General features: G+C 29.1%; 3 protein-coding genes across 15 annotated transcripts; 2 read left to right on the top strand and 1 right to left on the bottom strand.

Annotated features, from left to right (window-relative positions):
• The first annotated feature begins 35 nt into the window (after window positions 1–35).
• Window positions 36–2,589, top strand: LOC106790466 (protein aveugle). 5 transcript variants are annotated; one of them, XR_001382081.1, is made up of 5 exons: window positions 38–331; window positions 439–552; window positions 846–1,027; window positions 2,152–2,300; window positions 2,490–2,589. XR_001382081.1 is itself a non-coding variant. In XM_014755380.1 (4 exons), the coding sequence occupies exons 2-4, from the start codon at window positions 293–295 to the stop codon at window positions 1,020–1,022; spliced, it is 330 nt and encodes a 109-aa protein (XP_014610866.1). In that variant the 5' UTR covers window positions 36–173; window positions 268–292; the 3' UTR covers window positions 1,023–2,112. The 5 variants fall into 5 exon arrangements, 4 of the variants coding, with proteins under 4 accessions (XP_014610866.1, XP_014610865.1, XP_014610864.1 ...); XM_014755380.1 differs by lacking the exons at window positions 2,152–2,300; window positions 2,490–2,589 and having other exon boundaries at window positions 36–173; window positions 268–331; window positions 846–2,112; XM_014755379.1 differs by lacking the exons at window positions 2,152–2,300; window positions 2,490–2,589 and having other exon boundaries at window positions 37–164; window positions 268–331; window positions 846–2,112.
• On the bottom strand, window positions 1,792–17,070 carry LOC106790464 (tachykinin-like peptides receptor 99D). Of its 9 annotated transcripts, none has more exons than XM_014755374.1 (10): window positions 16,239–17,070; window positions 9,627–9,747; window positions 7,689–7,891; window positions 7,241–7,389; window positions 6,338–6,459; window positions 4,301–4,527; window positions 2,960–3,060; window positions 2,784–2,874; window positions 2,583–2,724; window positions 1,792–2,193 (listed from the first exon to the last, which is right to left on the bottom strand). In XM_014755374.1, the coding sequence occupies exons 2-9, from the start codon at window positions 9,727–9,729 to the stop codon at window positions 2,632–2,634; spliced, it is 1,089 nt and encodes a 362-aa protein (XP_014610860.1). In that variant the 5' UTR covers window positions 9,730–9,747; window positions 16,239–17,070; the 3' UTR covers window positions 1,792–2,193; window positions 2,583–2,631. The 9 variants fall into 9 exon arrangements, 7 of the variants coding, with proteins under 7 accessions (XP_014610860.1, XP_014610861.1, XP_014610854.1 ...); XM_014755375.1 differs by having other exon boundaries at window positions 2,595–2,724; XM_014755368.1 differs by having other exon boundaries at window positions 2,583–2,713.
• LOC106790465 (prisilkin-39-like) lies at window positions 3,461–25,131 on the top strand. Its single transcript, XM_014755376.1, has 5 exons — window positions 3,461–3,530; window positions 21,152–21,459; window positions 22,733–22,868; window positions 24,132–24,297; window positions 24,442–25,131. Exons 2-5 carry the CDS (start codon window positions 21,442–21,444, stop codon window positions 24,785–24,787), a joined length of 666 nt encoding a protein of 221 aa, XP_014610862.1. The 5' UTR covers window positions 3,461–3,530; window positions 21,152–21,441; the 3' UTR covers window positions 24,788–25,131.
• The last annotated feature ends 61 nt before the right edge of the window (window positions 25,132–25,192 follow it).

Here is a 25,192-nt window from a genome sequence, read left to right as displayed (position 1 = left end):
TGTACCTATAAAGTTAAGTTTAATTTTAGATTGCATTTCCTTCCGTTTTAATATCAATGTCAACATTTAATACTAGATAACTATGTTTAACAGCAAAGTTTTAGTAGAAGGAAGATGTCAATGTTCTTTACAGTTTGATTTGGTTTAATTTATGCCTATTAATTGTAATAAATGTTATTATAACATTTCTTTAATAAAATTAATTATTTATTTTTTAAATATTTAATTTAAAATATTGTTCATTTATTTATGGGATTGATCATTCAGTAAAAAATAAAGTTTTGGAACTAAAATGGTAGAAGAAACAGTTAATTCTACAAATAAGCCAAAAGTAAGCTTAAATCAATTAATTTTTATAATCAGTTTAGACTTATTTATATATTAATATAGTATATACATATATGTTATATTTTATATTTTATATATATTATATTTTAGGTTAAAACTGCTCGGCCTAGACCAGTGTATTTATGGAATGTATTAGATGTTCAGAAATGGTTACGGAGACATTGCAGTGACTATTATCAGTTATATCATGAAAAATTTCTTTATGTAAGTATAAAATATAATTTACGCTGTAAAACGAAAAAAGTAAAAAGGTTTTGATAATTGTATGTATCTATCTTTACATTTTTGACTTTTGGTTTTGAAGAACGGGTGAGGGTTGTTTGCCTACAATTTTTATCATAAATATCATATTAACATATTCTCTGTAATATTTTCCTCATCTGATTCCTTTCTACCTCTTGTCTTGAAAGTACCCTCTGCATTATTAAACCTTTTACTTCGTCTGATATTAAATGTATATATTAATGTATCTTATTTATTCTTATTTTTATTTATAGCATGATATTACAGGAAGAGTACTTTTGAGGATAAATGAAAATATTTTACTGAGGCTTGGAATTGATAACGAGCAACATAGAATGGATATATGGAGAGAGATTATGAAGCTGCATCTTAAGACTGACATGTTAGAAATAAGAGACATAGAACGTCGTAACAATGTGAATTTTGACTAAAATAGGTATTTCTATTTAAATTTTATGATCTTATGAAATTATCGTACGTTGAATTTTTAATAGGTGTTTATTAATGATATAGTTTTTAAATTTTGAATAGGAGGTGTCGTTATATATATATGCATATAAGTATAAAATAACTTAGCATCGTTTGGTTGAGTTTTTAGATGGGATTTTTTTCAAATCTTTCTTAATTTTATTAGTTTTATATTTTCTGTACACATTTATTGACTAGAGATATTTTTGAAATATTTTAGTAGTGTATCATTTATTTAATTTATTTTTATGCTTACATTCTATCCACTTATTACAAGTACGAGTACAAGTATAATCTGATTCTCATTGATAATCTCAATATCACATAGAAATTGATTTACATTTTTGAAATCATTTGTTAAAATCAATATTACCCTGTTTTCTTATCATTTTTACATCGAGATAATGCGTTTTGAAAAATGATAATTAAAAATATTTTAATTGTAACGTAACTTATGTCGCGATATCCTTGATTATATACCTTGCATCATTTTATAGAAAATATTTGTGGTTCAGTTTAGATTAGAAAAAGTTATTTAATATATATAAAATATTAGCGAATTTATCTTACAGATGACGTATATTTTAAAATTTTAAATAAAACTTGTAAAGTTGAACTTGTAAAGTAAAAAATAGTTTTACTTCCGCCTGGAATAATGAAAAGGAATGCTTTGTTGAATCATTTTTTTTTTTTAAATTTCTGTGACAAAGAAAATAATTTCAACTTCGAACATAATTATTTGACGAAGTTTATTGTAGATCCGTTCTAATCAGCTTTATGATAATATACCGAACGGAATTGATCATTTATTGTTCATCGTATTTATATTTGTCTTATATCAAAGACACAGTTCTACTTCGATACTTTTTGTATGTTGTATCTGTCGTTGTTGTATCATGTTTTTGTATGTTTGTGTTTGCCTAAAGAAAATACTAGAGTTGAGTTACATTGCTTGGTGATCTTTGATCAGGATATTGATTTCTTTGTCCATTGCGAGTCCAACGTGCTGATGTATTTTTTTGTCGAGAAATAGATTCATTGTTGTCATTGATAGATATTTTGGATGATTCTCGCATTGGTATACCTTTATAGAAAGACGGATAACTACTGGAACCAGTTCTTCGCCAGTCATATCTAAAATGATTCATCGTATACAACGAAGATTAATGGATGTCTAGAAGGAGGACATATGTTAAATTGTATTAAATTAATGTAATTCTAGTCAATTTCGTGTGTTGCAGGTAATTGGTTATTTTCTCATTATTGGATTATTATTTACTTTTTAAAATGGAAGAAGGGCGTATTTTACACCAGCTGATTTCTTTAATTATTAATATAAACAATGAATTGGTTTAAGATTTCTTTTATGTATTAGGAAATGGAACATGCGCCCTTCTTTTACTCATTCATTCAATTAATATTCCTTGCAGGAATTTTGGCTATTAATTTTTTAAGGGAATTCAGATTAGTGATGTAGTATTTTTTAATAATAGTAACGAGAATTGATAATATAAAAAAAGCACCTGAGAATGTACCTAATGGATGCTCGTGTACTTTGTGTTTTGTCGAGATCTATGCTGTCGGTTGGTGGACTTGTTGACAATCTTCGAGATCGAAATGGGCATCTCTGTTGAAATTCTCGTTTGAATTTTTCCTATAATGATTCTTAAATGATGATAATAGCTATGTCCGTAAATTATTGATAATATCAATTAACGACTTACATTGTATATACCATAAACGAATGGATTGCAGCAACTATTTGACATTGCTAGCCAATCGCAACAGAACCATATAATGTTTATGTATTGATACCTGCAATAAGCTTTATTTTATTAAAAATATGTATATCCACGTAGGTGTATAGGAATTAGTTTAATTTTAATTACAATCTACTCACTGATTTATTTTTGGATAAGTGTATTGCAAGACGTTGTATGATTGTAATGGTAACCAGCACATCGCGAACAATACGACAACAATTACCAACATTTTGATAACCTATTTTTATTATTTAAAAAAAAAAATGAATCTTATGAAAAGAAATTATATTTTATAATTGTTTCTTTTTTAAGTACAAGTTGGAAGGTCGGTAATGTTCCATACTGTATCGGTAATGTCAAGTATATAGCTCACAAGTTCCTTCTTTATCTACCCAGATTCATCTTAGTTACTACCGGAATCAGCAGAGGGCAATAGTAGGTACTTAACGCGACGACGGTACAGCAAGGAATACAGTATTCTTTGATAGTGTGATAGTATAAGATATATTCTTTGACAGTATATATGGTATAGTTATATTGTAATAGAATTTTAAATAATTATATTTAATTTTTAGTGTATATAAACGTGTGTATGCCTTCAGAAATGCATTTGTTTCGCGTGACTGTAAGACGAATATCTTCACTTTTATGTAAATATATTGACGCTCCTGTACAGTGATGACTTCGAGGCTATAATTTTCCTGTAATGTAAGTAGAGTGCATTAGAATATTAAAATAATTATTAATTAATCGATAGAAGTGCCTATTGTCGTCTAAAAGCTCGAAGAATATGATCTATGTAACGTCCTCTTCGAAATTCATCTTCAGACTGGCACGTTATTGTTTATGCAAGTACTTTTATTAAATGTTGTATATATGACTTTTCATATAAGGAAATTGTATTTATTATTAATTGTGTGTGTATTTATTAGTTTATTTTTAGATTTCGAAGACAACGGTACGTAGATCTTATACTCCGAGTTTTTAGGCAACAATAGATGTTGCCTAAGTGTTTATATATTAAAAATTAAATATAATTATTTAAAATTCTATTACAATATAACTGTACTATATATAATATCAAAGAATATATCATATACTATCATATACTATCAAAGAATACTGTGTTACCACTCACTGGTGGTCTCGGCAGTAAGAAAAATGGAACTGGGTAGATGAAGAAGATAATTTGTGAGCTTCTATATACTTCTTTGTATTCTTTGATAATATAATAAATCTTTTTTTATTTTAAGAGTTTTAGAAAACTGATCTATCGATTCATTATACTTATTAACGATATTATCGACGAAGTATGGAGAGTTACCTTTTTCCAACCGCGATACTCAACAAATAATTGCAATAAACAGATTAATTAATTAGATTACATAGAGAATTTCCAAAAAAAACTCGATATTTCATATTGCATATCAAATTCAGTTTGATCAAAACGTGACTTATATTGTTAAATATAATTATACCTTTTTTTTATTTTTCATAAAAGTAGCATCACGCGAATCTTCTGCGTTTCCAGGTGCTTTGCTACCCCAAAGCGTTCTAGCCATTCGAGCATACACGACGGATATTATTAAGAGAGGCGTCATGTATTGTAAGAAAACCAATAAAGCTCGATATGTTAGCATCGAATTTTCAGACATGTTTTCATTATGACAGAACGGTTTTGTGTGCGTGCGTCCACCTGAAAATACTTAAATTAGATGTCAATGCAATGTCATTGAACAAATCCAATTTTTTCTATTCGACTGTATTTATTACTTTTATCTAATTTTCTTTTTTGATTAATTTAAAATCAGAAAACAATCTCTCTCTCTCTCTCTCTCTTTCTTTCTCTCTCATTATTATATTTTATTTCTATGTTATTATCTCTCTTTTCTTTTATTTGATTATTTTTATTATATATATGTATACGAGCTAACGCGGAAATGTATTTCACAAAAAGCGCAGACAAGTTTGTTAATAATCATGCTAGACGTTTTGCAGTATTATCAAAAGAGCATTTTGTAATTAAGGTAGAGATAGACAGATAAATGAATAAATGAAGAGAAAGAGAGAGAAAAGATGAGAAAGGCGCGGTATCTGTATATATATATATATATATATATATATATATGTACATGTGCGGTATACGTAGATATTATAGATTCGTTGATGACGTTTCCTACGTATAAAAGGTGGAGTTAGGTTTTACGAGTGATATTCATGGCATACGTTTCTTTTTATTATAGATTCTAAACGAATGGGAAGAAAAAATATTCCTTTTACGAGACGATTAACGCGTGTTATAACGGTAAAGATATTTTTAAGAGTATGATCACACAAATATTTGAGCTTCCTTTTTATTTTACTTGTTCATTTTTGTTAAAAGAAGTAAAAATAACGTAATATTCGATGGGGCTTGGTTAAACGGATAATTTTACTCGATAATTTGACTTTGAAGTTTCTTAACGTACAATTAATATTAATTCAAATCTCTCAATGTATAAAGGAAATAGAATTGTTCTCTTATTGTATCTGCGTTCGGTGCTGTTTTAAGAGTTTAATGGGTTTGTAATGTTCATTACCTGTTACAGTAATTCTAACAATGTATTCTGTTTTAGCTTTGATTATACATTTCTTGTTTAATTAGATGTTGTTGAACTATAGAAATTCGTAAGGCAAGATCTTTTAATTGTCTAATGTACCATCCTGCATTTCCAAGGATACCTCTCTCTATCTCTCTCTTTTGGTTTCGACCATGAGTCGATAAATCGAATGGGAACACCGCAATAGTAATGTACATATGTAGTTAGACTCTTTGAGGTTGTTCGAGGATTCGAGTAGTGCCAATTGTCCTCTTGTAAATTGGTTGAATTAGTAGAGAGTTATTTTATGATTGAGGAATCCCATATACTCGATATCCAATTTGTTTTTTTTTAATTCATGACGATGAATTTCTACGATGATAATCCTTTTTTTCTTTTATTTCTTTTAGTCAAACCGATATAAAATGACTGGTTCTGATTGTTCATTAGCTATAAATTAACTTGTATACTGGGATCGATAATCCGGATGTTATTTTTAGGAAGAGGGAATCGTGTGTATCTAACGCCAGATGGACTCTCGTTAACCCATGGGGGAAAAATAAGTTTAAAATTGGAATGGAATACAAATAAACAGTTAACTTATGTGTACCATTGGGATGATAGTGGTCAGGGGGAACGATACCTTTTGAATTTTTTCCGAATTGTTTTTTCAGGACATTTGCTAAAGCTTTCATGTCGCGATATCTCAGTGCATATTCGATGGAAGGAAGACCGATTCTAAGTTTACAACGAGCATTAAAGAAAAATCATCTGCAACCTAAATCGCATATAGCATTGCTATTTTATTGAGGCGAATCGGATCGTCAACGTTTGTTTGTTATCGTTTTGAGAAACCAGAATCGATGCTTGCGATGATCTCTCGTTAATTTTCGATCGAATAGAGTAAAGTTAAAATAAAATGAAAAATTTTCTTACTGGTCAACGTTTCTTCTATTATAATCACCCTGAGTGCAAGTGCCATTGGTATCGCTAAAGCTGTTGCCAGTATCCAGATTCCAGCTATGATTATTCTTGCTTTGAGTTTTGTCGGACTGGCGCTGCAGCAAATAATTACGGGTGATTATTTTATTTAATGAAAAAGAAGATTTACAACACCAGAGAACGTGAACATTAAATAGATTTTTTACTTTTGTTTTCATTAATTACATGAAAATGTAATTTTGTATTTAATTCGTAAATGTCCTACATCTCTTCTTTTAGTAAAATCATTAAGAGAATAAACGTCACACTTACACATATAAAATAATAGAAATTGTAAAAATAATTTCTGAGAAAGTTGTCGATACAAACGAGATTACCTGCGCGTTATCTTCCCAACGAACTTTGTTTAACTTTTGCGGCCCGATCGAGTGCATCATCCTAACGAGTTTAACAGCAGGATAACCGAGTTTTGTTTAATCGGTTTTTCATCGTAGTTTTCCATTTGATTTAATTTTATCAATTATTACTTTTCTATATAATATTAATCTTTTACGCATCGACTATAATGGTTTTCTGGAAAATTGTTTTCTCCAATGGAAACGAAACTTTTTCTATAAAATTATATTGTATCCTATATATTCGCGTTGTATATTTCCTATTTATCATTCTTTATCTTTTTATAATCTTAATTAAAGAAAAAGGAAGATTAGAAGACCTTCTGTGGTTGTTCTTATCTTCACATAAAATGATTAAAAACATCGATTCAATATAAGAAGAAATGAAATTGTATGTAGGCATTCGGTAAGAAAATAAAAATTTGTCTCACCACGCGTAGATGTTAATCGTTTTTGATGTATAAACGTCTATTGTTGACCTTTAGTTTTGATAATATCTCACCTGAGTGGCTTGAGAATGGCACGATGTCTATCAATCGCGATCGCTGTGAGAGTAAACACCGACACGTTCACGCAAAGTACACGAACGAAGGGACAGAAGGCACACATAAAGTGCGGAAGGTTCCACCTTTGCAGCAAGGCCGCTTGGAACTTTGAAGCAGAAAAAGGATAATAATGATAAATAATAATGATAATATTAATAATAATGAATATGTAAAATATTGGGTATCCCAAGAGTTGCTTTACAAAACAAAAGATAAAACGATACAAACAATTAATATTTGTTTAACTGAATAAAATGAAAATATTCTGTTTTTTATTTTAAGATATGTGAATCGTCGGTTAGAGTGTTACCAAAAATTTGTCGTCAATTTAAATATCAATATTTCAGTTTGGTAAAGCAACTTTGTGGAACATCTTGTATAATACTGGATTAATATTTGAATTACCTGGAATGGAATGACAAAGAGACCGATAATAATATCAGCTAATGCGAGATTGGCGATGAAGAAATTCGTCATGTTTTGCATTCGTCGTGTTGTAGTTACGATCCACATTACAAGAGAATTTCCAGCGATCGCCATCACGGATATACTTCCGTAACAAATACTGAGTAAGACCGTCACACTCGTCGGTACTTCGTATAGGTCTTCTAAAAACGAATAAATCAACAATTATCACAAGTATGATAACTATCTCTAATATGGAACACCTGATTTTAAAAGCTTGTCAAACACAGTGATATATGTCTTTTTTTTCTTCTTGTTGTTTTTTGTTGTTCAGTTAAACTCGCGTTAAAATATGAAAAATTAATAAATTTTCTTATGTTAATAGTTAACTTTGTTTAAGTATCTTGAAATTATGATAAAAAGAAATGTTAAATGATAAATTATGCATAGGTAAGATTTACAAACTTACTTCCATTTAAAAATAGGAAAAAAACTGCTTAACTTGCCTGCTAAAAACTTTTTAAACATCGTCCAATGCAATTATGATTTGTTTTTAATGACAGACTTTTAAAAAAGTTCAAACGTTAATACGATCGTTTTCTATTACAAAAAAAAAAACAAATAAAATATATTCGCATGGTTATTGATAATAATTTATTATTTTTATTTGCTAAGATATTACGGTTATCCATATTACGTGATGTTTCATATTGAAGACAGTTATTCTATAGAATTTGTTGGGATTATTATATGATATAGGAGCAAGATATTATTCCTTTTTCAGTTCTTCGTTTAATTTCTTTTTGTCCGAAGTGTATTATTATTGGACGGAAATCGTTTAAATATTATATTTTATGTTGTTATTTATATATTTTTAAGACGAATGATTTATATTATGAGAACTTTATGATGAAGAAGGAATAATTATTTTTGTTAATAAAAAAATCGTTTGATGTGTTTTCTCACGTGAACGAGAAACATCTAGTAAATAAAGTTAAATAAAATATTAATTGTCGGAATCATTGTGTGATTTCTTTCCATAATCACAATAGAGTTAAATACAAATTTACTATTCGAGTATTAATTATAATTAATTAGTTTAATCTTTTACGAGCAAGTTTATTTCTATCCTGAATTGTGTAATTTCTATGAAAATTTTACCTGATTCGTAATCCTATCCTCTATGAATACATGATTTTACTCAAAGTAGTATATATATTTTCGTTATTCAAAGTGATTCAATATCATTCGTTCGTAAGAAGCTTAGGGGGATTTATATATACCTATGCTTTATTCCTCTGTCCCTTTTTATGGACCCTTTCACCAAAGATGCGTGCCAGCTCCTTTCGACTTAAACGGATTTTGAGTACCTTTGGAGTGTCGTGAGCATATGTCAAATTTCAACTTAAATAATAACGTCGTTTATCTTAAATCTGACTAATACAAATGAACAATATATGTAAATTTCAATACATGTAAGTTTTAATGAACGTGATTCTGTTATTTAAATAAAAATCAAAAAATATGTGTTCTTTTTCGGTGCGTTTTAATATTAAACAAAGAAAAAAAGTGCTAAGATTCGATGGAAAACTTGTGCATGTTTATTTTGAATCGAACAAAGGGATGCATTCACCCGATGCAAAATAATACAAATCCTGACATAAGTATATCTCGTCTGCTATTAAAGAATCAAATATAACCTGATAGAACCGAAACATCTGTTCTCGGTGATGAACCTTAAGAATAAAAAAAATTGTTGGTATTTTCCCCCGCTGCGTTTGAAGTTTACTTCTTGAAATATATCGCGTGGAATTTTATGAAAACTTAGAAAATCGTATTCTATAAAGAAGATGCCTTTAAATAAACAAAGGCTTTACGTTATTCTGTCGGTTTATTTTCATTTTATTTTACGAAGAAAATTATGTTTTAAATTCGTACCATCGTCTTCGCCGTAGGATTCATTTTTGTTCATCCAATAGGAAGTATTCAATGTGGACGACCATGTCCCAGGATCTTTATACGTTGTCCACGAAGCGTTCATTCTGCAAATTCGCGTATTCTAAAACATAGATTTTCATTTTCCTATTTAATAAATCTCAACAGTAAGTCATAAAGGTATTCGTACCTGTACCTACTGTCAATTAGAAATAATTCATATTTTTTCCTAATAAAAGAACATCTCGTCTATGTTTAACCAAAAGTCACTAATTAATATTTATGCTAATCTGAGTTATTGCTCGTCAAACAAATTTTTTATGGGAAAAAGTTAAAATATTTCTTTCTCCTCCCATTCTTCTCTCCCTCTCTCCTTTACTCTCTGTTTTTTTTTTTCATGAGAGATTGAAAAGAGTTTTGTAACTTTTTGTAATCTTATTTAAACATTGAAAGTAACTTACAATTAGTTGATTTAAATTGTTTCAACGAATTCAAGCTTCCAATTTTTTTCATTCGCATAAATAGGAATTTAACATATATTATAGTTTTACATTATTATATGTAAATTAGTAAAGAATTTGATATTTCAACGTTATTGGAGATAGAAATGTGTTATATTTATGTGTGTAGGTATTAATACGCACATGTATTATTCTCTGAGGTATCTATAGTCATTTTCACGAGTATTGAGTAGCATAATAGAGCTGTGTCGTCAATATAGCCATATATAGTAATTACTTAGAAGCACCAGTGTGTCTACTATCTTCACCTAAGAGCTAACGGGAAACTCAATCTGAAAGCGTTCAATGCATATTCCCTTGTGAGTAGTTGCTTGTTCAAAGGTTAGCTAGGATTCTACATCTGCATGATGTTCACTCAATTCCGAATGTACTGTTTTCGAATAAATCGATCTTAGACATTTTTTATAAATATATATATATCGATATTGCAAACTCATAATGTTTATTTTACTGAATGATTTTTATGTTTATCAATGGATAGATACATCGTTTGATCTTTTTCATTTTGAATTACAAATTATGATGCTTCTGATTATATTTACGACGTGTAATGTAATTATATTAGCGTTTCAGGTAGGTACATTGTAGTGTAGATATTAAATTGCTCCTATGCTTTATCGTAATATTTATAAGTATCCTTTGAGGTAGTTAATTACTATCTTAATTTATGTTTTGATTGTGTAACAGTTTACTTTCCCTCAATATATTCTAAACACGAGACAACGTTGTAGACTTTGTCTACTAGTAACGTTTAAAATTCTTTATTTACGAGTTTAAAAGCAGATTTTTATTATTTTTTAAGTGACGGATTACGAAATAAGAAAGGATTGTTGTTAAAAATTTCAAAGTAAGGTTGGAAGTTCTCCAGTGGAACAAAATAGAACGTAAAATTGTATAAAAATTCCGACGTTTAACCCTTTTGCACTCGAAGTTTTTTTTTTTTTTTATTCATTCATATTACCAACAACTCGAAACAATTTTAATAGAAGAACAAACATGCATATTCGTTTTAAAATAAATACATTTTGTAAGAAATATACGTGGATTCTTTATACGTCGTTTCTTTATTTTTTGTTGTTGGTTAAATTTTGGTTCATCTTTGAAAAGTGGCTGTTGGTAACGAAAAAAGTTAGAAAGATCGATCATTTTAACAAGATATATATGGAGGAATGGAAGGGTTTATGCGTTGAAACGTGAAGCGTTAACGGGAGATTTAACGACAATGTCTCGTTACCTCAATGCTTCCTTGGTTTCGCGTGTGCACTTTATGCGCGATAACTTGATTACAACATCAATTGAAGGATGCTACGCTTGTATATATTAACCACCTTCCTATAACATGGTTTACCCCAACCGTACTTACGAAAACTTCAGAAAAGTTTGTTAGATAAAATTCAATAGTTTTCCTTGATATTATAACACTTATAAGAAAAAAGTTATTTATCATAAATTTTTCAAGTTCCTGACGATAAACAAATAGATTCTTACGCGTATTTTCTTATTTTTCATTCAATATTGTCTATTATTAGAAATCTTGAAGATCGTGCAGAAATTTAATTGACGATTACGATTAGCAATGGTATCTATACAATTTTATCTGTTTCATCTTAATTAATGTTCTGCTCAACACCTGTCGATATCGATTTAAGAGATAGCCATACTTAAACTGCATAGAACACAATTATTAACACTAGATATATACCTATTTTAATCTGAAATGAGTTTATTTAACTGACACCAATCTGCGGCTCGTTTGATTTCGGATAATAGACGTTATGCGGTGTATGCCCCTGCGAAGGAAAAACTTTCAGTATCACCGATTTAAGAGACATTATTATCCTTACAACTTCTTTATTCTGTTCTATCATATTTTCTTTATTTCTTTCTTTCTTTTTTTTTTTTTTTTGCGAGGAAATAAACGAGAGGAGGAGCATCCGAGCCGAAGAATCCACCGTGCGAGTAAACATTTGCGATATATTAGTGGTACGACCTATACAGTCGGTGAAATAATCGTAGATATATGAAAGGCAATATAGATTTAGCGCGTATGTACGAATACCTTTTGTAATTGTTTGCACGGGCAACATTGCGCACTTGATCAAAAGCTCCAATCTTCAAGTTGTTTCAATGATTTTTCTACGGAATCTTTTTCCAACGAAATATTTTTCACAAATGTTCCTTTTTTTTTTTTTCATCTACTTAGAGAAAAGAAAAAAATGTAATCACACATAGCATAGAAAGAATCCAAATATTTAATTGTAATAATCGTTGAAGTTTCATATTATTTTTTTTAAATATTTGATGAACCCTTCTGCGTCACCGTTTAAATTCTCGAGAAAATCACGTAACTTCTCGAATATATATTTTTAAAAATAAAATCTCTTTTAATTAATCAAATAATTATTTGTTAGTTCATAAATGAAATTTAAAAAAGATTTACTTTAATTATAATAATACTATGAGATATTAAGATAATTATAAAAAAAAAAAAGAAAAAACAATTGTTTGCGTAAGAGAGTTATGTAATTTCAATAGAGCAAATTTTAATTGGAAAATTTTCGAGCTAATGATTTAGATCTATAAAACATTTATTTATACCTATCCTTTAAAATATTATTCGATTGAACAAAGTTAAACGTGGCAATGCTGTTAATGAAGCATACGCCCTTAATTATAACTTAGTAGTCCTTTCATAAGAAAGTTTTGAGCTTGATTAACAATAAAATATAATTTTTAACATCGATTTAATATTCTTGTAAGCGCCGTAGCTTTATTTAACTCGTGGAGATATTATATATGACAGACGTTATCGTTGCTTTATTACAAACAAAATGTCGTGCTCTTTCTCATTCTCTTTTTCTTTGATAAAGTAGAACATCGTAGCTTTTATCCCACAAATGAAACTCATATTATAGTTTAGTTTACAACGAGTATTTCATAGACTATCCTTTTTCTCCTTTGACCAAGAAGATCTGTAAATATAAAGGGCTAAAAATACGATATTTTATTTGTAAGCTAGATCCGATGATAAAGTCGCTTATGTATGTACGTGTGCATATTCTAACACAGTTTATACTAATTCGTAAGTTTCATTTCAACGTAGTAGTATATAGATCTACAGAATGATAATCTCTCTGGGTAGTAGGATTTTATTTTTATATAACGAGAACATTTCTTATAAATATATTTCGCGTTGATATGATTGATTAAAAAAAAAAAGTTGTCTTTTAATCGATCGCATTGAAATAATTAAAATGAACATCGCATGAATATCGTAAATGGATTTTTTTTTTCTTTTTTGAAAAGAACTTCACTTATTTCACGCACGTTTAAATCCTAATGTAATTTTGAATATGCTTTTAATCTTACTTATTGTTGGATATACCTATGTATTTTGAATGTAGGTATTATCAATCATCGAAAAATAAGTGACACGTTACAGGGAATTCATGTTAGTGATCTGAGATATATAGGATGTATGTGTATAGAGAAATAAATCGTTGGAAATATCTGCTTACGACAAACCATCAATTATCGAGTGGGTTTCGGTGACAAGTATTATTTATGATCGTTTTCACATAATCCTTTTTTTTTTTTTATAATATACAATTGGAATGAAAAATTAACGAAATCGAAATATTTCTGATCGTTTTCGTAAAATCCTTTGTTTTATCAGTTGTTTACGACGGGGAAAATAAATATAATTTGGTTTTTAAGAAATTCGATCAATTTCATTCGTTCTTAAGTGCTTCAGAACAATCCTATTTTTTTGTTGCCCTTCCTCTTTGATTTATTTCGTTTAGTTTATAAAACTTGTAATCGATTTACATTCGATTGACGTATGTGAAATATTAAAACGTATAGAATTTATAACACTTATACGACAAATAATAACGAAGGAACGAACGATAGCCATGTATCTATCCTATTTCTTTATTTTTATAGTTATTTTTGTTTAATATTTTGAGTTAAGCACGAAATATTTTATTTATTACAAACTAAGGATATCCATCTCTAATAATATATATATTAAATAATAAAATTTATTTTTAAAAATAAAATTGTTAAAAATTGTACGATATAACAATTAAAAATAAAACAAAATATAAATATAAAAAAAAAGGTGGAATAAAATTGGATAAAAATTGTTCCAACGATTGCGAAACTCATGGGAGAGTTTATTGTTCTATTCTATTTATATATGATCGAACTAGATATATTAATAGAATCGATATACACAGCAGTATCTTTTCTATTTCGAACAAGATTCCCTATTATAAGTTATAGACATCGTTGAGTCTTTGCAAGTTTATGCTTTAAGTGCGATAGTTTGTTTCGGAGCCAAGAAATTTCGTGAACTAGCAACGTGTAAGTGTGTCATAATTATATATATATATATTATGAAGGATTTTATAGTACAATAGTGAAAATTTATGACCGTATGTTATTTTATCTAGTTAAATTGATTTCGGTATTAAAAATCGTCATTTTAGAAAGACAGTTGTCAAAAGAAACAAAAAAATTAAGTTCATTGAAATGTAATATGTTATATCGGAAATGTATCAAACATGTTTTGGTTACGAAATCGTTCTGTGTAAATCGGATTCAATTAAAATATTTAAATAATATTAAATTTGAATAAGTAAGAAAAATATTATTCAAAAACGTCTGAAAATAAAATTTCTAAAATGAGATTATTATTTGCTAGAGAATGTTGTTAAAAATTCTTCTCTGTCATAGGGTTAATTAATTTTAATGAGATGTCTAATAGGATTATTAATCGAACATAGAAATTGTTGTACGAACGTAGGTATATACGTATAAATACGTTATAAGCTCCCAAAGTGGAGTTTATGCTTACTCGAATGATTTGTTTTTTGAAAATAGACAATTAGCAACAATATGCAACGTATTTATTGAATTTACATTAAAATTCCCTCTCTCTCTCTCTCTCTCTCTCTCTCTCTCTCTATCTATCTATCTATCTATCTATCTCTCCTATGGAATATCTCTTTAAACAATACAAGTGATGAATAAAAAGTTTGATTTTAGAAATAAAGATTTTGGAATTTGGTTTTTTTTTATTTACACGCTAATTTATATCGATGTTTATTTCGAAGTCGATCGTCTGTCTGTCGGTACACGAGTGGCAAGTATTGGAAAAGAAATGTTTATACCATTTCATCCGAAGGCGTCGATATATATCTAGTAAATGTTATCGTTAAATTTGTTTTTAGAAGTAGGAGCCTCGTTAAACTCGTCTCAAATTTGCAAACAGATACATCCCCATTCGAATTTGATAGTTATTATCGTGTTAATAGTTAACAAATTATTTCCTTTTTTTATTTTTTCTTTTTATAGTTATAAAAAAAAAAATGCATTATAAAATCAATTACTCTAGATTAAAAAGAAAAAAAAGAAACAATTGACGTATCGTACAAGCAGAATGAAACAACGATCAAACGACGAGATTGAAGTATATTTAATTTCCTGTAGTAGAAAGCGGAGTAGCTAAAATAATTATACGACAATCGTGATAATAAATTGTAGTTAAAAAGTTTAGTAAAAAAAAAAAAGATGTTAACTGATTCACAACCGCGATCTTTACAAAATTTGTATCTTATGTTATTGTTCTTACAGATAAATATCTACGAATAGATAGAATATTTTATCGATCTAAAGTTAGAAAAAAATATAATTGGAATGTTACTCACACAATGAAATATTAATCAGAAATTGATTGGTATGTTCGTTTGGAATTCACATAATTGTCTTTAAGTTTGACACGAGTGTATTATTACATATACGAAGTTTCTCCTTAATTATTTGCATATTCTCGAACAAGCGAGACACGGTGCCTCACTTTTGTTGGATGTTGTTAGGATAATTTCTTTTACATACCGAGTCTATTGTGAACCAAAATAGGCATATTTTTTTCTTTTTTCAAAACAATTACTTCCAATTCAAGCTTCAATAAATCAAACGAATACGAGAGAAGAATATCACGTGTAATCGCATCCATAATAATAAAAATATCGATATCCTATTATAGATTACAAGGATAATATAGAATAATTATTTCATTAAAACTCACCCAAGTAACTTCTTTTTGATAATCGATAAACCTTGTCACCGATGATGATTCACTTTTCTCTCGTTCGATTTCCAATACGATAATAATTAAATTTTTGGATCGATGACGGACGATATTAACGAAGACGATGACAGGTGTCTGACACGAATGTAATACATTTCTTTCAAATCAAATTAAATCTATCTCCGAAATAATTAACAACACCTTCCTTCGCATTTTCATCGATCCTTTCGTAAGATCGATCAATTATTTGACGATTATTGAAACAAAAGTCTTTGCCGTTCCATTGAGGGTGGATCGAGAAATTGTCGAAAGAGCGATTTGTTAGATACATCGTTCATATTGTTTACAATAAATTATCCTTGTTCGTAAAATAATTTTTAAATAATTCTCGATCTTTGATATCTCGCGTTCTTCTTATTGTTTCACCTCGATGTCTATCTTTAACACACAAACTTTGTACTTTATATACGAAAACGTTCACAACTTTTTCAACAATTATTTTTATCTTGCATCTTTCCTATAAGAGAATAAAATGAATTCTATTTCATACACAATTAAACACACTTTTATGCAGCACAGAAAATCCTTCCGCCATTATATTATCACTCCGGATTTTCTTTTTATTATTATTTTAAATATATATATTATTATTGTGAATAAAAGAGAGAGAAATAAGACCAACAATTTATCTCACGTTTGAGAATATTAGAATAATAGAAAAGAAATATAATGATTAAGGATAGATAAGAGGAAAGTGAGAGAGTAAGAGGATAATTTATCGTGCACGTTTTACACACGTGTGCGTTTGTCGAAGCGTCCCAAGCAAGTGGGGCTCGTTTAGTGCTGACTACCGTCTCTGGGACGATAACCAGAGTAGTGGGAATCATGTACCAGGTGGGGGAGGGGTGGAGGGTGGGTGGGGAGTTGAGGTGTCAAAGGGTAGGGAAATAATAATCTCGGTTCGATACGTTTGTTTCTGTCAAAAGTAATACTTTCTATGTATAATAAATAAATCAGCATTATTTTTGCTTTTATTTTCCTTTTTTTTATCGACCATATTTAAAAATATATCATATATATATATATATATGTTACCGTCATAGCTGGAAATCCGCCATTACTAATAATTCCTCGTCATTCTTATCAATGCAAAGAGCATTCCGATGAACTCGGAAACAGAAGAATTCTTACAGTTTTTCCTAAGTATTGAACATAATACTTTGATATTTTATATATACTATTTAAACAACGTTGAAGAGAATACATTCTCGGGCACAGACACACACAGCCATACGCAACCCCTCCCCCCAAATGACTTTCCAAAGAAATATCAGAGAATGCAATGCTGTAAATTGTGCATCTTTGCAATTTCTTTGAAAAGTTTTGGCCAATATTTTTTATACTAAAAGTGAATAGATTTTAATGAAACTTATATTAAATTAAAGTGCACACTTTTGTCTACGCGTAGAATACCATATCGAGTTATAAATCAATCTAAAAAGGTTCATAAAATGGCAAATAATGCGATGCTGCAAATTTTTCCTACTTTGTCATTTCTTTGAAAAGTTTCGGCAAATATTTTTTATACTTTTTTTTACAAAATTAGGGTCGGTTAATCGTTAAGAATACTTTCGAAAGGCAACGACGAAGTAATGTCATGTACTTCGACACTTTCGATGCTAATTATTTGTATCGATACTGTCCGCCAATTTCACACCTTTACAACCTTTTTTGCGATGCGAAAAATCAGAGTGCAAGCGGTCATTTAGCATCATCCTACTGATTTTATTTGTAATTGTTGTCCCGTATTACGGAGTCAGAAATAGAACTCAAAAAGATGCGTTTCCCTATCGGGATAAAAGAAAAATGAATTTTTGTTGGCTTAGCGTGACGAAAAAGAATTCGAACTCGCGTGAAATTATTATTGACGCAAAAGATTTTTTCGCGACACGCTTTACAGAACGAATATGCTTTTTATTTTCTTTTCTTTTTTTTGGTATTATAATTTAATACGCAGCCAATAAAAAATCATTTCTTTACAAGCTTAGACACTTTGTCGCCAGTGACGTAAGATCCGGAAAACGCATGTGACTTTACTTTAGTTATTACTAGTCTAACGCGTGAGTTGATATTTTTGTAAATAGTCTCTCTCTCTCTCTCTCTCTCTCTYTCTCTCTCTCTCTCTCTCTCTCTCTCTCTCTCTCTCTCTCTCTATCTCTCTGTCTTCTCTTATTTTCCACAGATTATACTATTTTATGAATACGTTTTATTATACTTTAATTATCTTAATTCTCTTTTCTTCTATTTTGTTGTTGTCGTTGTTGTTTGGAATAAAAGGAAAACAGCATATGTAGAAAAAAGAGAATAAATGAAATAAATATTAAATTAAATGCAAACGAATGTATTTTTTTGTTCTCTGTATCTTCGTTGCAGTAAAGTAAATATTGTAGAATGTATTATAACAAATAATTTTCGCTTTAGTTTATTTGATATTGATCTTGTTACGAATGCATTTGCAGAATATATGATATAGAAAGAAAAATTGATTTATCCGGGAAAAAAAATAAATACAATTTAAAAAAAAACGAAAATACAATTACACGCAATATGATATAGTGTTGCATTTAATTAATTTGTTCGCAATGTAAACGTAAAAGACAAATTATTTTAATGGAAAGATCGTTTTGTTATCAATATGATTTTTTTTTTCTTTTTTTAATTGATACTATATTTTTTAATTCGGTAGAAGAGAAATGAATAGAAATAGAATATTTAAATAAAAAATCCTCCTTCCTTGTCAATAGAAGAAAGTTTCATTACGGTAGTAGTGCAAAAAAGAAAACGCGAACTTCTTCGATGTATGTTGGATTGCAGTTCTACAGGCGTTCGAGGTATTTAGTCGTGATTAAGAATTGCTGTAAAAAAGAAAGAAAAAACAAAAAAAAACCATAAAACGAAATTGCCATGATGATCGGAAATATCATATAGAAATTGTTCGTAAACGATTTGAATATTATTTTGATGTAATTTTCTTTTTCTCGTTTTTTTTCCTATTTGTTTACATTTGCTCTTCTTTTTCTTATATCTCTTACTTGTCCGATCTTTGTTTTGTGAAAAGTATACGAAAGTTGATGATATTTCACGGTAAAATGTTTGCTGATATGACACGCTTATCCGAGATTTAATCTTTTCTCATTGAATAGTCAAGTCGAGTTTGACTACAAAGCGAATTTACGATATCTTGCATATATCATTTCTAACTTTTTAGATAAGAACTATGAAAAGTTTCCTATTTGAAAATTTCAAATTGATGGACGTTTAAGCTTAATTTCTCACCAATTAGCATGGCGTAACAAAGTAATAATAATATGTTAATGTTACATGAAATCTCGTTTATTCTGTTTAGTTTTGACGATTTAATTCGTAATTAATATGACAAGTCAATCAATGAAGTTTATCAATTAATATCGCTTCCATATTCATGCAATCTATCCGAATTTTCGGTTCATCGATGATATTGATCATTCATTCGTGTATACAATAATTAATGCGTCCAGATATGATGTTTCGCGAGAGTTTCCTAATCATTGGAATGGTAACGAGAATTCTTTCAAGCTAACAAAATAATCTTTAACTTGTGAAAAGAAAAGAACAAAAGAGTTAACAAGTGTCACGCCCAAATACGTGTTTCTTTTTCTCCGTTATCTGTTAAAACACATAGAAAGCGCGGTCTTTCGTAATTTGTCGAGTGTATAAGTCTAATTAATGTTTATCGGAAGGATCAACAATATGGCACGTACCATACATTAAAATCAATAAAATGAGGGTTTCGATCATCAATATTCATATCAATATTCATACCTATGTTTAAAGATCGATTAAAATGTTATTAAAGCTGAAATGTTTCATTGAAACATCAAATATTCGAATTATAGTTCCATACATTCCTTTGGAAGTTTAATAATTTATCCAATGTTTTATTTTTTAACCCTTTGCACTCCTAAATATATTTCAATTTTTTTACCAGCAGTTCGTCAACGTTTTTAAATGTTATCTTCGAAATTTATTTTAACTAAAAAAAAAATAAGGCAAATCAGTTTGATAAGAGTAAAAAATAACGTCGAGTAGGACTCGAAAAATGAGCTCACGAAATAAAAACTAATCGACATGGGGGGAGGGGGTGCAAAGGGTTAATAAAAACAATCGATCGTATGTCGAATAAGTATTAACCAAGCGGATACAAGAACAATTAAAGTTTGAAACAAGCTATTTTCCATACGATGCATAATGTATTGCTTATTGGTATTCCAAAACTTATTTATTCAAGCATATAAGAGAGAGAGAAAGAGAAACAAATTCGATTCCTGATAGAGAGAGAATGATTTCACGCAAAGTGTGTGTGTGTGTGTGTGTGTGTGTATGTGTGTGTAGATAACGATATAAAAGTTAAATTATTTATAGAATAATATAAAATCGAACAATATTATACAGATATATATTTCGTAAAATAAAATGTATACGAATTAATGACAATAAATATTTGTATAAATCGTTGAAATAAAATATGAAAACGTGTATATCTTATGCGTGATGAGATTGACAAATGACAAATGAAAAAAATGACGAATATAATCTAAACGTAAACTCATCATCTTTCGTTAGGAAAGATCTTGAACTACTTAGAAGAAATTGATACGACTTGACGGAAAATGTGATGGGAGAAGACTAATTTAGCGTCCTCCATCGTTTCATCGGTGACGCAGTCAAAACTGAAGGATATTACTGCGTTTAACTTACCTAGATGTATACGTGTATGCATAGGACGCAGTTGTGCGGTTAATGTGTGCACTTAAACGCATAAATGCGTAGACAGGAGGAAGGAAACGTCAACGTAACTCCATTTCCCACAGGTAGACGTACCTCCACGCCTCTTAACAGGCGTGTCGCGTAGAAAGCCAAGCGATTCTCAGTCTGCGGCCTTGTCAACGGCGGTTCCTTGCTTCAGATCCAACTTCAAACACGTACTCCATGTATTTCCGTTCGGAAAAAAGGAATCTAAGGGAGGGGAGTTGATGGTTAAAACACATATATAGAAGGATCATCGCGATGTCATTCGTACAGATTGTTCCGACGGGTCACGTTTTTCCCTAGTCTTCTTTACTTCAAATTCAACCCTTTTTCTTCTTCTTCTTCTTGTAAAATGAAGTTACTTTTACTTGTAAGTTCCTTTTTTATTTATTCTACGTTCCTTTTTTTTTTTTTATATATACGTTGATCGTTTACGAAAATCATGATTTAATTATTGATCGAATTATTTTGAAATAAATGAGCCTGTTTATATTGAAACTGCTGGCTTAAGTTTATTTGTCAGTTGTTTGTTGATGACTGTAGTAACATGTGTACTATTCGGAGTTAGTTGTCGTAAAATATATTTTGGGGAAAAAAAAACAAAATGGATTTATGTCACTTTTAAAATAGACAGCTCAGATATTTGCGATATATTTTTTATTAAATTTTTTTATTTTAATTGTACGATTCTTATATGTTGTGATTTAAAATCGTTCGAGCGAGTAATGAAATTTTCTATGAAAAGGAATATAGTTTGGTTGACAAAGGAATAATAATGATTAGTCAAAGAATTCGACTCGTTGGTGCATTTTGAATTTTGAATTTTCCTATTTTTTTTTTTTTTTTAACATTCCGTTTCCATAAAATAATAATATTGATAATGATTACGTTAAACACAGTGCATTGATAAAATTATCTTCGAAGTCATGTACACATGTGTAAAGTGTGACAGAAAAAAAAAAAGAAGAGAATTGATTCTCATTATCTAAAAAAGTAAACATTATCTCTCAAATGAATATTTGTCATATCGAAAATAGAAAGTTGTTCAAAGATAACTTAACTCTTTGACGGGGATTGCTGATAGATAAAATAATTCTCTCCTTTTTTTCCAATGTATGTATCATTTTTTTTTTGTTTTAAATATAATTAATTCATATTAATTTATATATTCAGTTTCTTTGTGAAAAAGCGTCGTAAAAAAAGTTCCTCAAATTTATAAAAGCGATATAAGCGATATAAAGGCAATATTAATTTATATTATATTAATTGAAAAAAAAAAAAAAACCAATCGAATATTTTTAGAAATTCATTCTAATTTAGATTTATTTCTCATTCTCTTAAGTCATTTTTCGAGTTACTCGCGTGTTAAGAATTATTATCGTATCTCCTTTTTGTTTTGTACCGTTGAAAATTGTCGTGCGTGTATTATTGCGTCGGTGCTTGACACTGATGGCATATAGGTACGTAATAAACAAGGTAATTACATTTCATTTTTGTTCTCTTGTCAAGAAAGATATATATATATATACATATGTACATACAAGTAATAATCATGCGACTGTGATTACTTGTGGGTTCACGATACGTTATTCGATTGTCTTACAATATTCTAAAATGTGAATTAATTATCTTTGTATTTGTAGATAATATATCTCGCTGGATTGGTCGTGTTATGTAACAGTGCTATAGAATATTCGAATCCAAAGTTATTGACAAAACTTTCTCCCGTAAATGATGCGAGTACTACTAAGGACTTGGACACAGCAGCAAGTGATCGGAGTAAGTTATATATAATAATAATAATAATAATATATTGTACTCTTTATCCATATTTCGTGTCAGAGTTTCGTTGTCATTATATTTGTGAATGGAATATTATTACGATTTATAGATAATTCGAAAGGAAATTTAGTCATTTATTTATTAATTTATTATTTTCATATATCCATATAAAATATTCTTCTCAGTAATGTAATTAATTAAAAGGATGATATTAGCCCGGCTCCAGATTAATATTATACCAATATTGATAAAAGGATTGTGTTATATCGACTAAAAAGTATGCTAGAAAAATCCTTTGAAATCGAATGATTCATTGCACGCTTGTTGATGATTTAATTCTAAGATTAGACAAATGAGCAAACCGAATGCGTCCATTAGATTTACGCATAACGTTACATACCAGAAGACCTTCGGCAAGCATGTTACATTACCATCCCATTATCTAGAATATACGGTATTTTTTTTATTTACTATAATAACCGTTCGACGTGTCTTAGAGCGTGGGAACGTTAACGACACAGATCTTTAACATTCGCACAGCAAACACATTTCTATTTACACATACGAGTATAATATTTGAAACAATAGCAGAAATTTATTATACTCATCGAAGTTCGCACGATTGAACGTTGATTTTCTTGAAAACATCTTCTTCGGTTCGCATCAAACATTTTTCTTTAAAGTCGTTGATTAGGTTATCGATGAATTTCAACACTTTGCATTATTATTTTTTTTCTGTTATATTTATTATAATTTTTTTTCTTCAATTTTTTGTGATTCGTAATAATGCTTTTAAGAAAGGAACATTAATTAATGCGATTATCAGAACAATCGATGATCTGAAAAAATCATAGACGAATTTCCGTCATAAATATACAATTAAATACGAATTTTAGTAAGTTAAATGTTTTATATGAAATATATTCCATAATATATTTCAGAAAATTTGTCGTCCCGGTAATGAATCATTATGTGGATCAAATTATAAATAATTAAAATAGGAAAAGAAAAAACTCTCTATATGAATTTGAATATATACTCGCGTAAAGACTTTTAAATGAGATTCCTGTGAATATTCGGTGCGATATGATTTTCTCGCTGAATTCGGGAATTCAATGAATATAATATATAATCGGAGAAAAAGGGATTTATCACATTTTTCATTCTTTTAAACATTTTCTAAAATAAGTTTCTATCATAATTTTTATGTTGCTTATTGCCAAATAATTATCTTCAGTATATACTTTATTTCGATTGTAGCGTTTTTAATTGGTAAAGAGTATGGTCAGCCAGGATATGGAGGATATGGAAATTACCCTGGATCTATATACGGATCAGGATATCGTGGTACAGGTGTAATACCAGGATATAGAGGCTATCCAATTGGTAGCCCAGGGGGTATCATTGGTGGTGGTGGACACTCTGGGTAAACATAGAAAAATCGTCCATTACTTCTTATAATTATTTCATTAATTTTTTCAATCGTTTCTCTTATTTAATACGTAAATTAATGTTTTTTTTTGTTGCTAATTTTTGTTATAGCCTAATTTGAGAATATGTTTATTTATAGATACGGGTATTACGGGAATAGTGGATATAATCCTTATTATAATTATGGTGGATATGGTGGATACGGTGGATATGGTGGTTCTGGTGGATACAATGGGTATGGAAGTATTGGTGGATATGGAACCTTAGGAATAGGAAATTATGATGATTCTTATCTTGGATATGCTGGTAATGGTCGTTACGGTGGTCAAGGTCTTGATGGATATGGAGGTTACGGCTCAAGTGGTTATGGTGGATCTTATGGTTCTACATATGGAATTAGAAACAATTATGATCCTTATGGTTATCGTAGTAACAGTTACGGTAGTTATGCTGGCTACCCTTCTGGATATAGGGGTTACTCTTAAAAATTGTATGAATTTAGTATACAATATATGTATAAAACTAATACATAAAATTGTTAGTTATTTTTTTCTATGTATTTTATAACACACTGTAATGATATTAAAATATTCAAAGCGTTTCTTTATCATGATAATGTTCCGTATATTTGAATAATAATTGCATACATATAATTAACAAACGATTCACGGTAAATATTAACATGAAATACAAATACGAAATGAGAAATATTTAATAAAAAGAAATAAAAGTATTAGCGACGATAACACAATAATTATGTCATAATATCAAATGTAATATATTTGTGTATTTAATAAATTTGTTGTATCTAATTGTGAAATTTTTATTAAAATATCAATTCAATTGAAACCTGTCTTTTTTTTTTTTTTTTTTAATATATATATATATAA

Source organism: Polistes canadensis, unplaced genomic scaffold (assembly GCF_001313835.1).
Source record: "Polistes canadensis isolate GaletaPanama2010 unplaced genomic scaffold, ASM131383v1 scaffold_240, whole genome shotgun sequence".
Lineage (NCBI taxonomy): Eukaryota > Metazoa > Arthropoda > Insecta > Hymenoptera > Vespidae > Polistes > Polistes canadensis.
The sequence above is the reverse complement of the archived record's forward strand: the minus strand, read 5'-3'. Positions and strand labels throughout refer to the sequence as shown.